This window comes from Chlorocebus sabaeus, chromosome 10 (assembly GCF_047675955.1).
Source record: "Chlorocebus sabaeus isolate Y175 chromosome 10, mChlSab1.0.hap1, whole genome shotgun sequence".
NCBI lineage: Eukaryota > Metazoa > Chordata > Mammalia > Primates > Cercopithecidae > Chlorocebus > Chlorocebus sabaeus.
Window position 1 is genome coordinate 93,775,742 of NC_132913.1, and position 23,513 is coordinate 93,799,254.

The following is a 23,513-nucleotide window of genomic DNA, read 5'->3' on the forward strand; positions in this document are numbered from 1 at the left end:
AAATAAAACTATTTTCAGGAAATAAAAATTAAGGGAATTTGTCACCAGCAGACTCTCACTAAAGGAAAAACTAAAAAGGAGTTCTTCAGGCAGAAGGAAAATGATTCCCGATGGAAGCTCAGAGATACAGGAAGTAATGAAGAACAGTGGAAAGGTAAATATGTAGGCATCTAAGTGAATTCTGTCTTGTGGGATGAACAACAATGGCATATAAATTGGGAGGGGAGTAAATAATGTTAATTTCTAAGGACTTTGCATTGTTTATAAAGAGAATAAAAGTAACAAGTAATTTTAGACATTGACAGTTCAGGGTTGCTCATTGTAATCTCTTACCCAAAATAAACTATGAAAAGTCTATAACTAACTACAGAGTTAACAGAAAGGGAAAAATTGAAATGATGAAATGTAGTCCACAAGAAGACAAGAAAGGAGAGGAAAAGGGATAATTGTATAGGCAAGAATAACAGATTGAAAAAGAAAAAGTTAAATACAACTCTATCAATAATATATTAAGTGAAAATAGATTTGATGCTTGAATTACAACTGTATTCAATATTTTGTCAGAGGTCCTGGTCAAGGAAATAAGGAAAGAAAAATAAAAATGATAAAGATTGGATAAGAAGAAATAAAACTATTATTTATACACAACATGTGGGCATAAAAACTCAAAAGATATCTAGGTAAACCATTAGAATCAATAAGTGAGTTAAAAAAGGTTGTTAGACCATTGTAAAAAGAAACTGTATTTTTATATACAGATACCATGTAGAAAATGAGATAAAAAAATTACAATAGCATCAAAGAACATCAAAATCTAGGAAATAAACATGAGAAAATGTGAGATCTTTAAACTAGAAACTATAAACATTGAAAGAAATTTTCATGTTCATGGATTGAAGAATCAATACTGTAAACATGTCATTTGTGCCTAGATTGTTATATTTATCCAGCATAATTTCAATCAAAATCTCAGAGAATTTTTTTTTTTATGAAAAGCCAATTCCAAAAATAAATGTGGGAAAGTAAAAGGCTCCAGAAGAACTAGGATAATCTTAAGAACAAAGTGAATAGATGTCCTCTATCAGATACTAAAACTTATGAAACTTTAGTCTAAAATAATACAGTCTTGCTGCAGAGTTAGACCATGGAAACAAACCAGGAATTCCAGAAACAGACACATATATGGACGTCTGATTTGTAACAAAGGTGGTGCTGCACAGCAGTGAGGACAGAACTTTCTTCAATAAGTGATACTGGGTCAATTGAATATTCATATGGAGAGGAAAGTGAAACTTTATTGCCGAATCACCCTGCATATAAAAATCAGTTAGAAGTAGACTATAGACGTAAATGTTGTAGCCAAAATAGTAAAGCTTCTAGAAACAGGAGAAAATCTCTAGGACTTTGATGGTAAAGAGAGATTTCTGGCCACAAAAACCACTGACAAAAAAAGATAAAAACTCTGGACTACAGTAAAGTTAAGAAACAATGGAAGATGTTTAAGAAAGTGAAAAGAAGCTCCAGAGAGGAAGATGGTACTCAAAACACATATAATTGAGCAAAGAACTGGTGTCCAGAATAAGGAATTTCTACACATCCATAAGGAAGAGACAGAACATCCATTTGAAAAACAGAGAGACTTAACAGACCCAGCATAAAAGAGGATATCCAGATGGCCAGTAAATATGAAAAGCTATCACAAAAATTACAGATTAAGGCCACAGTGATATAACAATAAACATCCTTGTAATTGCTAAAATGAAACAGACTGACAATACCAAGTGTTGATAAGGAGCTAGGAATACTGCTGGTAGGAATATACATTGGTACAGCCACTTTGGAAGACTGGTCGATAGTGAGTACTAAAGCTGAACGTGCGCAAATTTTTATGACCCAGAAGTTTCACTCCTATTAATGTACTCAACAAAAATACATGCACATTGGCACCAGAAGACACATACAAGAAGGTTCTTCACAGCATTATTAGTAATAGCCAAAAGCTGGAAACAACGCAATTGTCCGTCAAGAGTAGAATGAATGAATGAAATATGGCATATTCATACAATGAAATATTATGCAGAAAAGAAAATGAACAGATTCAGCTAATATGGATGAATATCACATATATAATTTGAGTAAAATAAGCTGAATGCAAAAGCATACATATTATATGACTCCATTTATATACATTTCAGAAAATTTCAAAACTATAGTATTAAAAGTTAGGTAATAGTTACTTTTGGGGAAAAGGGAAGGGATATTAGATTGGGATGAGACATTACAGGGATTTCTGGATGCTTGTCAACTTTTCATGGATAGATGGTAAGGATGTGTCTACTTTGTGATAGTTGATTGAGCTGTATGCATATGATTTGTGTACTTTATGTTATACATCAATTCAAAAAATCTAAAGGAACTGACGCCTTATGGGATGTAAATGAAGTTTTCTATTCACATTTCTTTTTTCTTTTTGCCTTGGCAGAGAGAGGACAAGGTTGGATTTTATTATTTATTTTTGTAATTTCAACTTTTATTTTAGATTAGGGGGGACACATGTCCAGGCTTTTTACGTGGGTATATTGTGTGATGCTGAGGTTTGGGTTACAAATGATCCCATCATTCAGGTAGTGAGCATAGTACCTGATAGGTAGTTTTTCAGCCCTTGCCCCCTGCCCTGTCTCTCCTGACCCAGTATCTCCCAGTGCCTTTTATTCCCATCTTTATGTCCACATGTACCTAATGTTTAGCTCCCACTTAAAAGTGAGAACATGCGGTATTTGGTTTTCTGTTCCTGTGTAAATTTGCTTAGGATGATGGCCTCCAGCTGCATCCATGTTGCTGCAAATGACACCATCTCATTTTTTATGGCTGTGTAGTATTCCATGATGTATATGTACCACATATTCTTTATTCAGTAAGGTTGGATTTTAACTGAATATTTATTTGTTTCCTTGTGCATTTGTCCCCTTTAACCACCAGGCATTCTAACTCTGGTGATGGGTCCTGGACAGTGGAGAGTTTTGTAGCAGGATTTTGAAAGTGTCATAATGTAGATTGTTCCTGGGGCTAGGAGCACTAGCTAGCATGGACCTCTGAAGTCAACATGGAAGAAAATAATGCCAAGAGTTGTAACAGTGGTCAGGAGTTAGCAACCTGATTTAAGTTCTTTAACACCTTTACTGGGATATTCTAAAATATCTTTTCTAAGTATTGTTAAATTAAAATGCACTGTTAAATTATAAATAACATGTTAGAAATATGCCATTTCCTAGCATGATACAAAGAAAGAGGATAAGCTTTGGAGTTATTAAAATCCTGGCCTTGCTGTTTGCTCAGTATAAAACTTTGGGCAGTTTACTCTAATTCTTTTTTTTTTTTTCTTTTCTTTTCTGTTTTTTTTTTTTTTTTTTGAGACAGAACCTCACTCTGTCACCCAGGTTGGAGTGCAGTGATGCAGTCTCAGCTCACTGCAACCTCCGCCTCCAGGGTTCAAGCAGTTCTCCTGCCTGAGCCTCCCCGGTAGCTAGGACTAGGCACACAGCACCACCATGCCTGGGTAATTTTTTTTTGTTGTTCACTAGAGACGGGGTTTCACCTTGTTGGCCAGGCTGGTCTTAAACTGACCTCAGGTGATCTGCCCACTGCAGCCTCCCAAAGTGCTGGGATTACAGGCCTGAGCCACTGTGCCCAGCCCAGTTTACTCTTAATTTTTTGTACCTTAGTCTTTTCATCTAAATGGGGACAATATTCTTAGTGAAAAGTCAGTGAAGATTACTGTGTAAATGGAATAGCACTGTGTTTGGTACATCATAGGTGCTCCATAGGTAGACTTTTTCCCATTCTGCTTGCTAGTCCACTAAATAATATTAGTAAAGAAAGAATCTTTCTGACTGTAGAGAGAATTGCAAGTCTGAAAAATTTAGTGTATTTATTTTAATTTTGTGTTCAAGTTAGGATTTTTAATTTCTGAAAAAAATAAAGGGGCCTTTTTTGTCAGTTAATCTTTGACCTCTTTTAATACAATAATCCAACCCTGTTCTCTCTCTTAACAGATTTTCATTTTAAAAAACATTTACTCATTGAAAAAGATAAGAATTTATAAGAAAAATTGAAAAATTACCCATAACTGCACCACACTGACATCTGTACTAGTAAGGTTTGGTATACATACACACTAGTCCCCCCTTATCTGTGGTTGGTTTCAGTTACAGCCAAACATGACTGGAAAATATTATATGGAAAATTCCAGAAATAAATGGGCAAATAAATCGCACGTCATTCTGAGTAGCTTGATGAAATCCTTTGCTGTCACTCATTGTCCCACTCAGAATATGAATCATCCATTTGTCCAGCATATTCCTGCCGTATATACCATCTGCCCATTAGTCACTCAGTAACTGTCTTGGTTATTAGATCAACTGTTGGATATCATGGTGCTTGTGTTCAAGTAACCCTTATTTTACTTTTATTACAGTGTATTGTTATAATTGTTTTGTTTCATTATCAGTTATTGTCGTTAATCCCTTACTATGTCTAGTTTATAAATTAATCTTTATCATAGGTACGTAAGGAAAAACATATATAGGTTTGGTACTATCCACCGTTTCAGGCATCCACTGGGGGTCTTGGAACAAATCCCCGGAGGATAATAGGGGACTACTGTAATTTCTTCCATTTACTTGTCTGTATGTTTTTAAACTGTAGTTTGACATGAAACCATACATGTAGTTTTTGCATTCCTCATTTTTTTCTAAATCCAGCACCTTAGACCGCTTGGCCACACTGCCACACTCATTTTTTCTTAATATGTAACGTTTCCCCATGTTATTAAAAATTCTTTGTATTATTTTAGATAGCTGCGTAGTATTACATCTTAGAGCCTATTATAACTGAAGTCTTTTACTGTTAGAAACTTAGGAGGTTTCCAGTTTTTTGTTATGCTATGATAATGGTATCTTTTTTGCATGAATCATTTACCTTTAAGACTATTTCCTTAGGCTATACTTAGGGAAATCTCATTATTTTACCTAAGGGAAAGTAGTTTTATGGTTTTTAGATGCAAATTTCAGAATTGCTTTATAGAAAAGCTTTCAGTTCATAATTTTACCAGAAGTATATAAATGAATCCATTTTGTCGAACTCTCACTACTAAATACTATCCATTTAAAAATATTCCATTTCTTTTTTCTTTATAGCATTTGTTCAGTGCTCAGCACAGGAGTTTGACCAGACAGAGTAGACGTCAAATATGTACCAGCAGTTTGATGGAGCGTTTCTTACAGGATGTACTGCAGCACCACCCATATCACTGTCAAGAGAGCAGGTAAAGTAGTTGATTGGAATAGTATTTGTACGTAGTTATATGTTACAGTGGGTGTTTGTGTTCATGTCCCAATCAATACTTTAAGTGAATCTTTGAATCAAGGAATATAAAGTGAAATTTTAGTAACTTTCATTTGCAATTTTAAATTTTTCTTAGCTTAAGTAAGAAATTTCACTATAGAAGATATGGACTACATTATTTTTTCTTCCTAAATAAAAGTCTTAGGCTAATAAATAATTGTATATCATTAAGATGTTTTATAAGTATGTTATAGGATTAAGCAGGGGGAAAAGGAGGAAGAAATAGTTTTTATCTGTTTGTTTGTTTGTTTTTTCTGAGGTGGAGTTTCGCTCTTGTTGCCCAGGGTAGAGTGCAATGGCATGATCTCGGCTCACCGCAACCTCCACCTCCCAGGTTCAAGCGATTCTCTTGCCTCAGCCTCCCGAGTAGCTGGGATTACAGGCACGCGCCACCACGCCTGGCTAATTTTTTGCATTTTTATTAGAGGCGAGGTTTCCCCATGTTGGTCAGGCTGGTCTGGAACTCCTGACCTCAGGTAATCCACCCACCTTGGCCTCCCAAAGTGCTGAGATTACAGGCGTGAGCCACCGCACCTGCAAAATAGTTTTTGGAAGGTTAGCAACAGAAAATCTGATGACAAAAGCAGAGTAAGGACAATCAAGTCAAAACTGAGTCAGTTCCACATTAATAGAACTCTTTGCTAATTCTGAGTAAAAGAGATACCAAAAAGAATTGGGTTTTTAAATAATCTGTCTTTATTTTGATAGCTTTTCTTGTATCCATATGTTTTAGTTGTTTTTAATAAAAGTAATTATTTTGATAACATTTAAGAGTTAATGCCCTATGTTAAAGAAAAACATTGGTAGAAAATCAGATTAAATACTGTGGTAAGTTTTTAGCTCCAGCTGTATAAGATAAGGTAAAAATAGATCATTAGCACATCTGTGCAGAATTAACTGAGATGTGCACCAATTAGTAGAAAAAGAGATAAACTTCTTTGCCTTGCAGATCACTAACATAGACCTTAGAAATGGCAAAAATATGTTAATGGGGAAAAGTTAGAGGAAAACAAGATGATTTCTTAGCTGATGGGAAGATAGAATTAGCCTATCCTGGGGTCAGTATAAATTTCCAGTTTTTTTTTTTTTGAGACGGAGTCTTGCTCTGTTACGATCTCAGCTCACTGCAACCTCCGCCTCCCTGATTCAAGCAATTCTTCCTGCCTCAGTCTCCCGAGTAGCTGGGATTAGAGGCACACATCACCACGCCTGGCTAATTTTTTTGTATGTTTAGTAGAGACTGGGTTTTGCCATGTTGGCCAGGCTGGTCTTGAGCTCCTGACCTCAGATGATCTGCCCACCTTGGCTTCCCAAAGTGCTGGGATTACAGGCATGAGTCACCGTGCCCAGCTCCATTGTATAACTCTCATGAGCAGTGCTTCAGCAAACATGTTTTTACATGAAACTGTTTCTTTTTTGTTTTGTTTTGTTTTTTTGAGACAGAGTCTCACTCTGTCGGCCAGGTTGGAGTGCTATGGCATGGTCTTGGGTCATTGCAACCTCCATCTCCTGGACTCAAGCAATTCTCCTGCCTCAGCCTCCCGAGTAGCTGGGATTACAGGCATGTGCCACCATGCCTGGCTAATTTTTGTATTTTTAGTAGAGATGGGTTTCACCATGTTGGCCACGCTGGTCTCAAACTCCCAACCTCAGGTAATCTGCCCACCTCGCCCTCCCAGAGTGCTGGGATTACAGGCGTGAGCTACTGCGCGGGGCCACATGCAACTATTTCTATGTTATATCTTGCTAGAATTTGAAGTTCTGGGTCAAAGTTTATGGACCTTAAAAATGTTTTTTTAATTTCTTTTTTTATTTTTTAACTTTCCTTTTTGGAATAATTTCAGGCTTACAAAAATGTTGCAAAACGGGTACAAGAAGTTCTTGGATCACCTTCCCCTGGCTTTCTCAAATATTAAATCCAAAATAACCACAGAGGGCCAGGAGTGGTGGCTCACACCTGTAATCCCAGCACTTTGGGAAGCCAAGGAGGGCTGATGGCTTGAGGTCAGGAGTTCAAGACCAGCCTGGCCAACATGGTGAAACCCCTGTCTCTACTAAGAATATAAAAATTAGCTAGGCATGTTGGCACATGCCTGTAGTCCCAGGTACTCGGGAGGCTGAGGTAGAATAATTCCTTGAACTGCACTCCAGCCTGGGTGATAGAGCTAGACTCCATCTTAAAAAAAAAAAGATAAAAAAAAAAAACCCCACAGTACAATGATAAAAACCAGGAAACTACAAATGCAGTAGGAGGATTACTTGACTAGGGGAGTTGGAGGCTGCAGTGTACTTTGACCTCCCTGCAGCCCGTGAATAGGTGCATCCAGCCTGGGCAACAAAGTGAGGCCTGTCCTGGCCTCTAAAAAAAAACAAGCCTCAAGCTGGACACAGTGGCTCACACCTATAATACCACCACTTTGGGAGGCCGAGGTGGGCAGATCACCTGAGGTTGGGAGTTTGAGACCAGCCTGACCAACATGGAGAAACCCTGCCTCTACTAAAAATACAAAAAATTAGCTGGGCGTGGTGGTGCATGCCTGTAATCCCAGGTACTCAGGAGGCTGAGGCAGGAGAATTGCTTGAACCCGGGAGGTGGAGGTTGTGGTGAGTCGAGATTGTGCCATTGGACTCCAGTCTGGGCAACAAGAGCGAAACTTCGTCTCAAAACAAACACACCCAAAGCAAAATCTCCCTGAACCCTGCTCAGAGGGAGCCAATTTTAAAAACACAAAAACCAGAAACCAAGAAATTACATTGATACCATACTAACAGCTAATCTATAGACCTTGTTTAAATTTTGTTGGTTGTCTTAACTCATGTCCATTTCTTGGACCAGAAGCCAATCCAGAATCACCCATTGCATTTTGTTGTCAGCATCTCCTTAGTTTTCCTTTATCTTAAATCGTTCCTCAGTTTTTCTTTGTTTTTAAGACCATGATACTTTCTTTATAGAGTACTGGCCAGTTAATGTATGGGATAGCCTTCAATTTTTGTCTGTCTAATATTTTCTTATGATTAAACTGTGGTCATGCATTTTGGGCACGAATATCTTAGAATCGATATTGTGCCCTTCTCAGTGTGGAATCAGGAGACACATAATGTTGCCCTATCATTTGGGTGATGTTAGCTTGAGCCACTTGATTAAGGTACTACTGTCTGCCAAGTTACTCCACTGTGAAGTTACTGTTTTTCCTAATTAATAAGGATCGGTATGGGGAAGAACTTTGAAACTATGTAAATACCCTGTTTCTTTTCTTACTTTTGCCCACTTATTTTGTGCAGCCATTAATGATTCTTTAATCAAAATTCTACCATAAAGATGATCTTGTTCTTTCACTTATTTATTCAAGTATTTAATATTTATTTATATCATTATAGACTCATGGATATTTCTTTTATTCTATGGGTTTTAATTTGTTACTAGTTATTATTTATTTTGTTGCTCACATTGTGTACGGACATTTGAAATCCTTGCTAGACACTTCCTAGAAGGCTATACCAATTTATACTCACACCAGCAGCATAAGAGAATGCCGATTTCCTGTCACTGTTGCTAACCCTGGGATTATCAGCTTCTTTTTTCCCTACCAAAATAATGGGCCAAAAATGTGTAGATATACATACTGATAATCCCATATTATCTATTTTCAGGTAGAACTTTTTTGTGTATTGATTGGCCATATTTTATTCTATGATATGTTTGTTAATATACTTTGCCCATTTTTCTATTGAGTTATTTGTATATTTTGGCTTTGTAAGCAATATTTGAGTATGAGTAATATCCTTTGTATTTTAAATGTGTTACAGATTTTTTTTCGGAACCCAGTTGTTTGTCTTTTAACTGTATATGTTATTCTTTATCATACAGAAATTAAAATTTTTGATTTAATCAGATGTAAGGAGAATTTTTCTTTACAGCTTCTTTTATGCCTTTTTCTTCATGCCTTTGTTTTTTGTTTTAAATACTTGTAATCATCTTGGAGTTTGTTTTTATATGTGGTGTGAGGCAGGACTTCTTGTATCTCTCATTATCCCTGCTGATATAAAATGTCACCACCTGTGTCATAACCTGAGTTCTTGTATTTGTGTATATGTGTGTATGTAGATCTTTTTTTTTTTTTTTTTTTTTTTTTTTTTTGAGACGGAGTCTCGCTCTGTCACCCAGGCTAGAGTGCCGTGGCCGGATCTCTGCTCACTGCAAGCTCCACCTCCCGGGTTTATGCCATTCTCCTGCCTCTGCCTCCCGAGTAGCTGGGACTACAGGCGCCCGCCACCTCGGCCGGCTAGTTTTTTTTTTGTATTGTTTTAGTAGAGACGGGGTTTCACCGTGTTAGCCAGGATGGTCTCGATCTCCTGACCTCGTGATCTGCCCGTCTCGGCCTCCCAAAGTGCTGGGATTACAGGCTTGAGCCACCGCGCCCGGCCGTAGATCTTTTTGAATATCATTTTGTTTCCTTGATTTTAAAAAAAATCACAGGCCAATAGTACGTTATTTTATTATATATGTATAAACTTTCTAACTTACAGGATTTATGATTTAAAAAAATTTCCTTTCTGTTCTCCTCTTGTCTAGACATTGTAAATTTTTCTATTTTAGCTTTCCTGAAAATCAGTTCTTGCTTTATTTTTGTTTTGTCTTCATTAATTTTTTCCTTTTCTTAATATATTTCATCTACCTTCTTATGGGGGCAATTTGGTTGTTATTTTTTTCATCTTAAATTGGATGCCCAGTTGTATTTATGAATTCTTTTCTTAATGAGGAAGTATTTAAAAGTATGACGTTTTTATTTTGGCCATATCTCATAGTTTTTATTTCTTTTAGATAATTTAAAAAATATTTTCTTTTTAGCGCAAGAGTTTTTCTTTTTAGCTCAAGAGTTTAGCTGTTTTTTGTTCGTTTGTAGGTCTCACTCTGTGGCCCAGGCTGGAGTGCAGCGTGTGATTATAGCTCACTGTAGTCTCAAAGTCCTAGGCTCAAGTGACCCACCTGCTTCAAACTCTCGAGTATCTGGGACTATAGGCATGTACCACCATGCCTGGCTTATTTTTTAAAATTTTTGTAGAAACAGGATCTCATTATGTTGCCAAGGCTGTTCTCGAACTCTTGGCCTCAAGTGAGAGGATCACTTCCAAAGTGAGGGGATTACAGGCATGAACCACCACACCTGGCCAAAAGAGTGGTTTTTAATCTTTAATGGTTAGTTTTTTAGAGAGCTTTTTTTTTGTTGTGTAGTTACAAATGATGTGTTAAATGTGGATTATGATTTAATTGTTAAACATATTATACACACACAAATACAGATGCAGATCAAAGCATCCAGATGGCAGTTCATGACCTTCTTGGGATTTTACAAACTGTATTTTATGATTCTACCTTCTTTTCTTTTCTCCCTTTTCTTTCTTTTCTTAGCTACATGTTGCAAAATTGGTTTTATTTTGAGAATGTTGTGGTAGTCCTTAAGACAAATGAAGAAGTCTAGGGTTCTGAAGAACTAGAGTAAAGTGGTTGTTGCACTGCAGTGTCATTGTTGAGAAGTATGAAAAATTAGGATTGTTTTTTGCTGCATCACAATACTTTGGATGCCAGGTTAACTTTTTTATTTTCCAAATTCAAAATTAATATTAAGGCAATCAATTTATATGGGAAAGATAGTAACAGTAATACTTAGGCTAAAATAAAATTGCATATGGCTGACACATGTGCATGTTCTCTTAGACAAATGACATCTCAAATTGGAAAAATTCAATACATTTTTAGGTGTTTATTTTTAATTTTTATAGGCTATTTTTATAAACAAACAGTTTCAGATTAATGGAAACATTGAGGAAATAGTACAGAGTGGGCCTATAATGCTCTCTCACCCAATTTCTCTATTATTAACGTTAATGTGGTATATTTGTTACAAGTAATGAACTAATATTAGTAAAGTCCATGGTTTATTCAGACTTCTTAGTTTCTACTTAAACTAAGTTTTCTTAAACTAAGATTTCCTTAGTTTTACTAGTTTTTCTGTTTCAGAATCACATCCAGGATACCACATTACATTCACTTGTAATGTCTCTTTAGGTCCCTCTTGGCTGTGACAGTTTAATCTTTTTTTTTTTTTTTTTTTTTTTTAAGTCTAGATGTGATACTTACCTCCTTGAATTATTATTTTTTATGTGTCTGCCTTCTGCACCTACTTGAATGGTCTTTAAGAGGCAGCTCAACTTTTTTTGAATTTGCCTTAGTACCTAGCATAGTGCCTGTAGTGCAGTAGTAAGTCCTTAGTAGATGGTTGTTACGTGAATGAATGTTTGCCTGACTTTAAGAATTCAGGCCATGGCAATATCATTAGGTCAGCTGGTTATATACATGAAAGAGCAGTCCCTGAAATGCTTTGGTCAAACATGTTGTCTTGATACTGATAGAAGAGATTCATAGACTGATTTTAGATATGAAAATTTTGGGTCTTTTTAAAAATAATGGGATTTAAATTTTGAATGGGAAATGCATATACATAGACATAATTCACAGGGCACGTTCAAAAGTAAGTCTTCTTAAATTGCTGCCATCCTGTAATCACTTCACTAGAGGTAACACGTGATACCTCTAGACTTCTACAGTTGTATGTGCCATTCTCTAGATATTCTAAGTGCATTATTTTTTCCCTTCTATTTTACATAAATGGTAGCTTTCTGTGTACCCTTGCTTTTCACTAACAATGTTTATAGTAATTGGTTTTTATTTGTATGTATAGAGCTGTTTTATTATTTTTAAAAACCACATTGTATTCCATTAAATACCATTAATTATTTAACCAGTACCCAGTTACTGAGTATTCAGGTTGATTCTAGTCATTTGCTATTACTCCTCCCTCCTCTCAAAAGTAGCAGTAAATATTCTTGTACATGCCTCATTAAACCCATGAGAAAACCAAAAGTGGAATTAGAGGTCAGAGGGTAGGTACATTCTTAATTTTAATAGAAATTGCAAAATTGCTTTTAGTAGAGGTTACAGATCTACATAGAGGTTAACCAGTAACCGTTAACTGATCTATATTCCTGTGAACAATGTATTAAAGTGCCTTTGTTCTTACACCCTTACCAAAACATTGTGTTAAGATTAATAATAGCTAACATTTGTGAATGCTTACTATGTGTCGAGCTGTTTCTTCATTTTAATGCTCCTTACATGTAACAATTAATTTACTCATCAAAACAATCTCATGAGGGAAAATAGTTAAGATTCCCTTTTTTTGGAGGCAGAAACTAAAGCATACAAAGTTAAGTAACGTATGTCAAACTTTTTGCTGTTACTACTCTGATAATTGAAAAATAATATATGATTTTGTTTGATTAATTATTCATGTTTAGGGGCCATTTGTATTTTGGTAGCAATTGGTAGCACCACCTCCACCTTCTGCAGTAATTCCCTCCTCGCAGTCCATGCAGTGTTCAGCCTGTGGTGACTGCCTGGATTCCTTGTCCTTTAAGGATAGTCCAGAATAGAAAGCAAATAACATTTATTATGCCTCTCTTTTAATATTTTAAACAGATATTAGAATATGTTTATGAGTCTCCCCCCTTTCTTTTTAGTTCAACACAAGATGAGACACATGTGAATACTGGGTCGTCATCTGAAGTGGTGCATTTGGATGATGATTTTTCTGAAGAAGAGGAAGAGGATGAGGATAAGATTGAGGATGAGGATGCTACTGAAGAGAGACCCTCCGAGGCTTCAGAACCTATTGAAGAGTTACATTCCAGACCTCATAAATCTCAGGAAGGCACACAGGAGGTTTCAGTTCGACCATCAGTTATTCAAAAACTGGAGAAGGGACAGCAGCAGCCCTTGGAGTTTGTTCATAAAATTGGGGCCGGTGTGAAAAAATGTAATCTAGTAGATATCGGTCAGGCTACAAATAATGGAAGCAACTTGGTACGCCCGCCAGTGATTTATAATGCTCCTGCTAGTTGTTTATCTGAACGCTCTAATGATAGACCAGTTACAACTAATACAACTGGTTTACCAGCAGCAGCTCATTTGGATTCAGTTAGCAAATGTGACCCAAACAAAGTTGACAAATATCTTGAACAGCCAGACGGGGCCTCTAGAAATCCTGTGCCATCATCCCGTGTAGAAACTTCTTCATTTTCACATCAGAAACCTAAAGAATCAAATAAGAAATATTTACGCATGAATTCAGATAAGTTGATTTTGTGGAGAGATGTAAAATCTCAGGGTAAAACTTTGTCAGCTGGCTTGAAATTCCAGGAACGCATGGGTACTAAGGGCTCCTTAAGAGTTAAATCTCCTTCCAAATTAGCAGTAAACCCAAATAAAACTGACATGCCTTTGAATAAAGGAATCTTTGAAGATACTATTCCAAAGCACCATGAAGAATTCTTTTCTAATATGGATTGTACCCAAGAAGAAAAGCATTTGGTTTTTAACAAGAAAGCCTTTTGGGAACAGAAGTGCTCAGTGAGTTCTGAAATGAAGTTTGATTGTAGCTCTCTTCAGTCAGCATCTGATCAGCCCCAAGAGACTGCACAAGACATAAATCTTTGGAAGGAGGAGCGAATTGACCAAGAAGATAACTATGAATCTAGAGGTTCAGAAATGAGTTTTGATTGCGGTTCCTCTTTTCATTCACTGACTGACCAATCTAAAGTGAGTGCCAAAGAAGTAAACCTTTCCAAGGAAGTATGTACTGATGTACAGTATAAGAATAATACATCTTATGTTTCTAAAATAAGTTCTGATTGCGGTGACATTCTTCACTTGGTTACGAACCAATCCCAAATGACTGTTAAAGAAAGAAGTCTTCAGAATGCAAGGCGTATTAGCCTGGTTGACCAAAGCTATGAATCTAGTGATTCTGAAACAAATTTTGATTGTGATGCTTCACCTCAGTCCACTAGTGACTACCCTCACCAATCTGTAAAAGAAGTAAACCTTCCTAAGGAAGTGCACATTGGTTTGGTTGATAAGAACTATGGTTCCAGTAGTTCTGAAGTAAGTGCTGATTCTGTTTTCCCACTGCAGTCAGTAGTTGACCGACCCCCGGTGGTTGTCAGAGAAACAAAACTTCGGAAGAAGGCTCATTCTGGCTTGGTTGATAACTATGGATCGAGTTGTTCTGAAACAAGTTTTGATTGTGATGTTTCTCTTGAGTCAGTAGTTGATCATCCCCAGCTGACTGTCAAAGGAAGAAACCTGAAAGGTAGACAAGTCCACCTAAAACATAAGAAGCGTAAACCCAGTAGTGCTAAAGCACGTTTTGATTGTGATGTCTCACTCGGGACAGTTGCAGATGAATCCCAGAGGGCCGTTGAAAAGATAAATCTTCTAAAGGAGAAGAATGCTGACCTTATGGATGTGAACTATGAATCCCATGGTCCTGGAATGGGTTTTCACACCGGTGCTCAGTTAGTGGCTGACCAGCCTCAAGTAGCAGAAATAGAGCCTCAGAAAGTGGATGTTGACCTTGAGAATAAGAGTGTTCGGTCTAGCAGTTCTTCTCTAAGTTCTGATTCTCCGGCTTCTCTTTATCATTCAGCTCACGATGAGCCTCAAGAAGGTTTGGATGAAGTAAATCTTAAAGAGTTAAATATTGACATGGAAGTTAAGAGCTATGATTGCTCCAGCTCTGAGTTGACTTTTGATTCTGACCCGCCTCTTCTGTCAGTTTCTGAGCAGTCTCATCTGGATGCTGAAGGAAAAGAACGGCACATTGACCTGGAAGATGAGAGCTGTGAGTCAGATAGTTCTGAAATAACTTTTGATTCTGATATTCCTCTTTATTCAGTAATTGACCAACCTGAAGTAGCTGTTTATGAGGAAGAAACTGTTGATCTGGAAAGTAAAAGTAATGAATCTTGTGTTTCTGAAATAACTTTTGATTCTGATATTCCTCTTCATTCAGGAAATGATCACCCTGAAGTAGCTGTTAAAGAAGTAATTCAGAAAGAAGAGTACATTCACTTAGAAAGGAAGAATGATGAACCCAGTGGTTCTGAAATAAGTTCGGATTCCTATACCCCTCGTCATTCAGTGACTAATTCTCCCGAAGTAGCTGTTAAAAAGCTAAATCCTCAAAAAGAAGACCAGGTACACTTAGAAAATAAGGAAAATGAACCTATTGATTCTGAAGTAAGTTTGGATTATAATATCATTTTTCGTTCAGTGACTGGACATTCTGAAGATCCCATTAAAAAAATAAGCCTTCACACAAAAGAGCACATGTACTTAGAAAATAAGAGTGGTTTTGAAACAAGTTTGGATTCTGATGTCCCTCTTCGGCCAGCGACTCACAAACCTGAAGTAATTGTCAAAGAAACATGGCTTCAAAGAGAAAAGCATGCTGAATTCCAAGTTGGAAGTGCTGAATTCAGTGGTTCAAAAACAAGTTTAGATTCTGGTGTCCCTCATTATTCAGTAACTGAATCTCAAGTAGCTGTTAACAAAATGAACAGAAAGAAGCAATATGTTCTAGAAAACTATGATAAATGTAGCGGTTCTGAAATAATTTTGGATTCTAATGTTCCACCTCAGTCAATGACTGATCAAACTCAGCTAGCTTTTTTGAAGGAAAAACATGTTAATTTGAGAGACAAAAACAGTAAATCAGGTGATTCTGAAATAACTTTTGATTCTGAACAACTTCAGGAAGCAGTTAAAAAAATAGACCAATGGAAGGAAGAGGTTATTGGCCTGAAAAATAAGATTAATGAACCTAGTACTTCTAAATTAATACATGATTCTGATGTTTCTGTCCAATCTGTGACTGATCAACCCAAAGTAGCTATTAAACATGTAAACCTTGAGAATGAAAACCATATGTACTTGGAAGTTAAGAACAACCAATATAGTTGTTCTGAAATGAATTTGGATTCTCGTTTCTTGGTTCAGTCAATAGTCAATCGACCTCAAATAACTATTTTGGAGCAGGACCACATTGAGCTAGAAGGTAAGCACAATCAACGTTGTGGTTCTGAAATAAGTTTTGATTCTGATGACCCTCTTCAGTCAGTGGCTGACCAGCTGAGAGAAACCGTTAAAGAAATAAGCCTTTGGAAGGATGAAGAAGTTGACATGGAAGATAGCAGGAATGAAGCTAAGGGTTTTGAAATTATGTATGATTCTGCTGTTCTTCAGCCAGTGGCTGGCCAACCTGAAGGAGTAGTTAAGGAGGTCAGTCTTTGGAAAGAGCATGTTGACTTGGAAAATAAGATTGTCAAACCTACCAGTTCTAAAATAAATTTTGATTCTCATGAACCCCTTCTGTCTGTGACTAATAAAATTCAAGGGGTAAATAAAGAAATAAATCTTTTGAGGGAGGAACATGTTTGTCTGGATGGTAAGGGCTATGTGCCCAGTGATTCTGGAATAATTTATGTTTCAAATATCCCTCCTCAGTCAGTGATAAAACAACCCCAAATTTTGCAAGAGGAGCATGCCAGTCTGGAAGATAAGAGCAGTAATTCTTATAGTCCTGAAGAAAGTTCTGATTCCAGTGACTCTTTCCAGGCAGCAGCAGCAGAGCTTCAAAAATCTGCCAAAGAAATAAATCTTTGGAAGGAAGACCATATTTATCTGGAAGATAAGAGCTATAAATTAGGTGATTTTGATGTAAGTTATGCTTCTCATATTCCTGTTCAGTTTGTGACCGATCAATCTTCTGTGCCTGTCAAAGAAGTAAACTTGCAAAAGAAGGATCATAATGATCTAGAAAGTAAGAACTGTGAAGTCTGTGGTTCTAAAATAAAATGTGATTCTTGTATTCGTCTTCAGTCAGAAGTTGACCAACCTCAAGTGTCTTATAAAGAGGCAGACCTTCAGAAGGAAGAGCATGTTGTCATGGAAGAAAAGACCGGTGGACCTAGTGATTCAGAAATGATGTATGATTCTGATGTTCCTTTTCAAATAGTGGTTAACCAGTTTCCAGGGTCAGTCAAAGAAACACATCTTCCAAAGGTGATACTTGTGGATCTGGTGCCCAGTGATAGTGATTATGAAGTAATTTCAGATGACATTCCCCTTCAGTTAGTGACTGACCCACCTCAGTTGACTGTCAAAGATATCAACTGTATAAATACAGAATGTATTGATATAGAAGATAAGACCTGTGACTCTTTTGGTTCTGAAGTCAGGTGTAGTTGTAAAGCCTCTACTCCCTCAATGACAAACCAATGCAAAGAGACTTTCAAAATAATAAACCGGAAGAAAGACTATATTATTCTGGGAGAGCCAAGTTGTCAGTCTTGTGGTTCTGAAATGAATTTTAATGTTGATGCCTCTGATCAGTCCATGACTTACGAGTCACAAGGACCTGATGAGAAAATGATGAAATATATTGACTCAGAAGATAAGAGCTGTGGATATAATGGTTCTAAAGGAAAATTTTGTTTGGGAGACACTTCTTATCGAACGACTCACCGACTGCAGAAAGCTCGCAAAGAAGCCAAGCTTCGGAAAGATCCAAGAAATTCTGGCCTAAAAGTTAAGAGCTGTCAGTCTAGTGCTTCTGCAGTGGATTTTGGTGCCTCTTCCAAGTCAGCGCTCCATCGAAGGGCCGATAAAAAAAAACGTTCAAAGCTAAAACATAGAGATTTAGAAGATGTGAGCTGTGAACTGGATGGTTTTGAGATGAATTTTCAGTGTGCTCCCCCTCTTCCGTCTGATACTGATCAGCCTCAAGAAACTGTTAAGAAAAGACACCCTTGTAAGAAGGTGTCTTTTGACTTGAAAGAAAAGAACCGTGATTCCCAGTCAAGCTCTGTTCCCAAGGTTGATTCTGTAAGGAACCTGAAAAAAGCAAAGGATGTCATAGAAGATAATACTGATGAACCAGTTCTTGAAGCCTTACCTCATGTACCTCCTTCATTTGTGGGGAAAACATGGTCTCAGATAATGAGAGAAGATGACATGAAAATTAATGCTCTTGTGAAGGAATTTAGGGAAGGTCGTTTCCACTGTTACTTTGATGATGACTGTGAGACCAAAAAAGTTTCTTTGAAGGGGAAAAAAAAGGTTACCTGGGCTGACTTGCAGGGTAAGGAGGACACTGCACCAACTCAAGCTCTGTCAGAAAGTGATGATATTGTCTGTGGTATTTCAGACATTGATGACTTGTCAGTGGCCTTAGATAAACCATGCCATCGTCATCCTTCAGCAGAGAGGCCTCCTAAGCAAAAGTGGCGTGTGGCTTCTCAATGCCAGACAGCGAAAATCAGCCAGAGTACTCAGACCAGTTGTAAGAATTACCCAGTGATGAAAAGAAAAATAATTAGACAAGAGGAAGACCCACCAAAAAGTAAGTGTTCACGTTTACAGGATGACAGAAAAACCAAAAAGAAAGTCAAAATTGGGACAGTTGAATATCCTGCATCATGTACTAAAGTTTTGAAGCCCATGCAACCCAAAGCCTTAGTCTGTATTCTTTCTTCTTTAAATATTAAACTGAAGGAGGGTGAAGGCCTCCACTTCCCTAAAATGAGGCACCATAGTTGGGATAATGATATTCAGTTTATATGCAAATATAAACGGAATATCTTTGATTATTATGAGCCCCTGATTAAGCAAATTGTAATTAATCCTCCCCTGAATGTACTAGTACCAGAGTTTGAGAGGCGTAACTGGGTTAAAATTCATTTTAATAGGAGCAACCAAAACTCCAGTGCAGGAGATAATGATGCTGATGGACAAGGCTCTGCTTCAGCACCTTTAATGGCAGTGCCGGCAAGATACGGATTTAAGTCACGTCAGGGAACCAGTGACCCTTCTCTGTTTCTGGAAGAATCAAAGATTCTGCATGCTCGTGAGGTTCCAAAGAAAAATTTCCAGCTAACATTTTTAAATCGTGATGTTGTCAAAATCTCTCCAAAATCAGTTAGAAATAAGTTTTTGGAAAGTAAAAGTAAAAAGAAAATTCATGGAAAAAAGGTGACAACTAGTAGTAATAAGTTAGGTTTTCCCAAAAAGGTTTATAAACCAATTATTCTCCAGCAAAAACCCAGAAAAGCTTCAGAGAAACAGTCAATTTGGATTCGGACCAAACCAAGTGATATAATTAGAAAGTATATTTCAAAATACTCTGTTTTTTTACGTCATAGATATCAGTCCAGGAGGGCTTTTCTTGGAATGTATCTGAAAAAGAAAAAATCTGTTGTCAGTAGGCTAAAGAAGGTGAAGAGAACAGCTAAAGTGCTTTTGAATTCCTCAGTTCTGCCAGCTGGTGCTGAAGAGCTGTCGAGCGCTACGGCAAATCCTCCTGCAAAGCGACCTGTGCGGGCTTCTTGCCGCATCACACGAAGGAAGAAGAGGAGTGATGAAAGCTACCGTGGCCGAAAGAGAAGTCCTGCTGGACCTGTGAGAGCATACGATCTGAGAAGCTCATCTTGTTTACAACAATGTGAAAGAAGGATGACTCGGCTAGCAAACAAATTGAGAGGTAATGAGATAAAATAGAAGTTGTTTTTGTGTTCAGGCTAGTTGAGGATTCAGTACTTCAATTGAAATATATTTGGTACTTTGCACACACAGCTTTCCCAACTTTGGTGAGAAAACTAATCTTGAACTATTTTGCTATCAATATTATTTTTCACAATTTTTATATTCATTTAAAATTAGTGTTTAGAGTCCTTTCATTTTAAGATTCAAAGCAACCTTTGTCCAACATTTTCTGTAGAAGAACTTCATCTTATGTCACAAAGTAATTTAGCACCATATATAGAATTTTGTTCCTCAAATCATATCCCTCTTATTTTTTATGATTCTCTCTCATCCCTGCAAATTTAACATTGTGAGAATGAATATAGCAAACTTATTACAAAGAAGGAACTATAATGAATTATGTCAGCTTTTGAATGGGGTTGACTTAAATGAATACAAACAAAAGTAGTTTGTCTTTCTTTTTAAAACATTCCAGAAAATGAGATTCCATAATCTTTAATACAGTTTTTAAAAACTGGTGATTTTTTTTTATGCCTAACACAAACTCCTCCTGCTTCATTTAAATTGGATCTGCAAGTCTCTAACTTTTATCATTTGGACGCATGCACACATACAGTCTCTATAAGTTTTTTGGGTTAGCCTTATTAGATCTTAAAAGGGAAAATAATTTTGCCCATGTGTTTAAGCATTCCCCCCCTTTTTTTAACCACCTTTACTCCCTTGTACATGAAGAGTTGGTGGTTTAATATGAAAATCCAGGTTACTTTGTGGCCTTATCTCCTAAAAATATTTTAGACATTACCATATTAGTTTTTATTTTCATTTTTATTTTTATTTATTATTATTATTTTTGAGACGGAGTCTCACTCCGTTGCCCAGGCTGGAGTGCAGTGGCCTGATCTCGGCTCACCGCAACCTCCGCCTCCTGGGTTCAAGTGATTCTCCTGCCTAAGCCTCCCAAGTAGCTGGGACTACAGGCGTGCGCCACCATGCCTGGCTAATTTTTGTATTTTTAGTAGAGGTGGGGGTTTCACTGTGTTGGCCAGGCTAGTCTCTAACTCCTGACCTTGTGATCCACCTGCCTTAGCCTCCCAAAGTGCTGGGATTACAGGTGTGAGCCACCACACCCAGCTTACCATATCAGTTTTTAATAACGAACTGAAATTATTGGCTTGGTAATATTTGGGCAGGCCATTAATTCTCATTAGAAAATTACTTAATATTTCAAAGAATTGAATAAAACTGGTAATCTTTGTGGAGGCCCATTTTGCGAGTGGAAACCTGTATTTATACATGAGTTTGTCTTTAACTTGTTAACAGATTTTAACAATTCAAATAAAAGATGTTAACAAGATGCTGTTTGAGTCTGGGATACTCAGAATACATCCAGAACTTGCATTCAGGGACACTGATTGAGTTGATACAGATGCATTCAGTTGTCGTTCATTCATGTTAAGCCAAGATCCTGGATCTTCTTTCATTAATGTTAAGGGGAAACATGAATTACAACTATATTGTATGACTGCCGTATTTTCTTGAAACTAAGGTCAGTGTTAAAACATATCTTGATTTCAGAATTTAAAATGTGTTACCTTAGAAATAATGAAATATAGTGTAACAGTTGGTTTCTAAATGTGGTTTTATTTCAGGGGCCATTGTTTAACCTGTGTGTATGCTATGATGGAGTTCTTTTGTAATTTCTTTACTTCTAAATTTAAATAGTAATTATGTTTAAAAACAAATGTTTTTGTTTTTAGTTGCAAAGCAGCATATATCTCATTTCCTTCAACCTTGCCTCCTCATACACAAATATATTTTCATTTCTCTTCTTAAAAGATCACTGTGGGCCAGTAGTTTAAAATAATCCTCCAATTTTAATTTAGGAACGAAGCTTTATCCTAGTGACTAGGAAGTAAACAAACAGCTGATGTATAAAATATTCTATTTGTGGGTATTGGTGTCTTTTTTCCCTATGGAATAGACACATAGTTCCCTTAAATTTTATTAATAGACATTCTGTATTCTTTCGGTGTAAGTTTAAAAGCAAGAGATCAAATGAAAATATGTACTACATACTTATGATGTGTTATATCTATTGTGATTACATCATGTGAGAGAACAGTTCTTATAATTCAAGTAATTCAAATTTCAAGTTATACAAATGTTACCATTTTCACATTGGAAGCCCTTCTAAGTACCATTTTCATTGGAGGCAGGGAGAAGGTTTATATTTAAATTTTATATTACCAAACATAGAAGTACAGTGCAGTACTGATGGTTTTGTTTAAAATTTTTGAAATGTTTACTAGTTCTTGTAATCATTGTTTTAGACAAGCTTGAAAACTTGAAATTGTTGAAACTTATAATTTAAATTAAATTGGAAATTACTTTCAGAATTTGGTAGTATACAAGATGTGCCCCTTTGTCTAAATAAATGTTGGCTTAATTTGCAGATTAGATAAAACAATTGATGTTTTTGTGTATTCAAGAGTGCATTAAATTCTTTTAGTAGTAAAAAGTCAAATTACAATCATAATGAGTATTTTATTAATCTTGTTCTTGTTCAGTATTTTGCATAGATTTTTATTGTAATTGTCCTGAGTTCTACAGTATGTGGACAATATCGTGTGAAGTGTGTTTTTGCATTTGTGCATTTAAATTATTTATGTAACTAGGGCTCTGAGTAACACTTTTTTTTTTGGTTAAAGAAAAGCTATATTTAAATATTCAAATAATTATATATTTCCATGTAAAACTAATGTGAAGACTAATGTATTTTTTATATTGCAATGTAAAAGCTAAACTTGTTTTTGATGTTATCAAGATAAAATTTATTAAACCTTGAAATTTGTCTCTGTTCTCTCTTCATGTTAGAAACTTTTTCTGGGAATACTCGAAGAATAAGAGAATAATGGCCTGAGAGATAATAAATGAGAGAATGTAAATGTTGATGCCAGCGAGAAAATAGTTTAACCAAAGATATACAGATTATATTTGATGCAGTAGTTATTTCAAAGGATTAAAATTAAACCATTTATTTGACTGGTAGAGTGGTGGATTAGCAGCTTTTCACTTTGTGTACCTGGATTGAAAGGGCCCGTGAACAAGACTGAGTTCATGAGGCTGCGTCTATATCACTGTTTGACACCTACTGGGAAGGGAGAACTTGGGAGCCTCCACTGCCACACCATGTATTATAAAGGACAAGAAAACATGAGAAAGTGTATGTGGGTCAGTGAGGTAGGTGTCTTTGGCCCCAGTAGTACTGACTTCCAGAGTTTGTTGGCCTAGATGTTATTGCCAGGATGAACAACATCCTAATATTTTTTTTCTTTCTTTCTTGAGGCGGAGCCTTTCTTTGTTGCCCAGGCTGGAGTGCAGTGGTGTAATTTCAGCTCACTGCAACCTCTGCCTTCCAGGTTCAGCCTCCCAAGTAGCTGGAATTACATGCATGTGCCACCACACCCAGCTAATTTTTGTATTTTTTGTAGAGACTGGGTTTTACCATGTTGGCCAGGCTGGTCTCGAACTCCAGACCTCAGTTTGAGACCACCTGCCTTGGCCTCCCAAAGTGCTGGGATTACAAGTATGAGCCACCACACTCGGCCTCTAATATTTATAATAAAAATCACGGCTGGGCATGGTGGCTCATGCCTGTAATCCTAGTACT

The 23,513-nt window shown here is 36.7% G+C and overlaps 1 protein-coding gene across 16 annotated transcripts in view; it reads left to right on the forward strand.

The window, feature by feature from the left end:
• The window catches only part of ZDBF2 (zinc finger DBF-type containing 2), a 38,918-nt gene extending 16,228 nt beyond the window's left edge, over positions 1–22,690 (forward strand). For 10 of the 16 annotated variants that reach the window (XM_007965980.3, XM_007965985.3, XM_073019972.1 and 7 more), the window contains 2 exons: positions 5,196–5,323; positions 12,982–22,690. In XM_007965980.3, coding sequence (XP_007964171.3) covers positions 5,196–5,323; positions 12,982–19,858 — 7,005 coding nt within the window. In that variant the 3' untranslated portion in view covers positions 19,859–22,690. Of the gene's footprint in view, positions 1–48; positions 155–5,195; positions 5,324–12,981 lie in introns of all 16 variants that reach the window. The other 6 variants (XM_073019975.1, XM_007965988.3, XM_073019979.1 and 3 more) reach the window with 5 other exon arrangements.
• Positions 22,691–23,513: the final 823 nt, after the last annotated feature.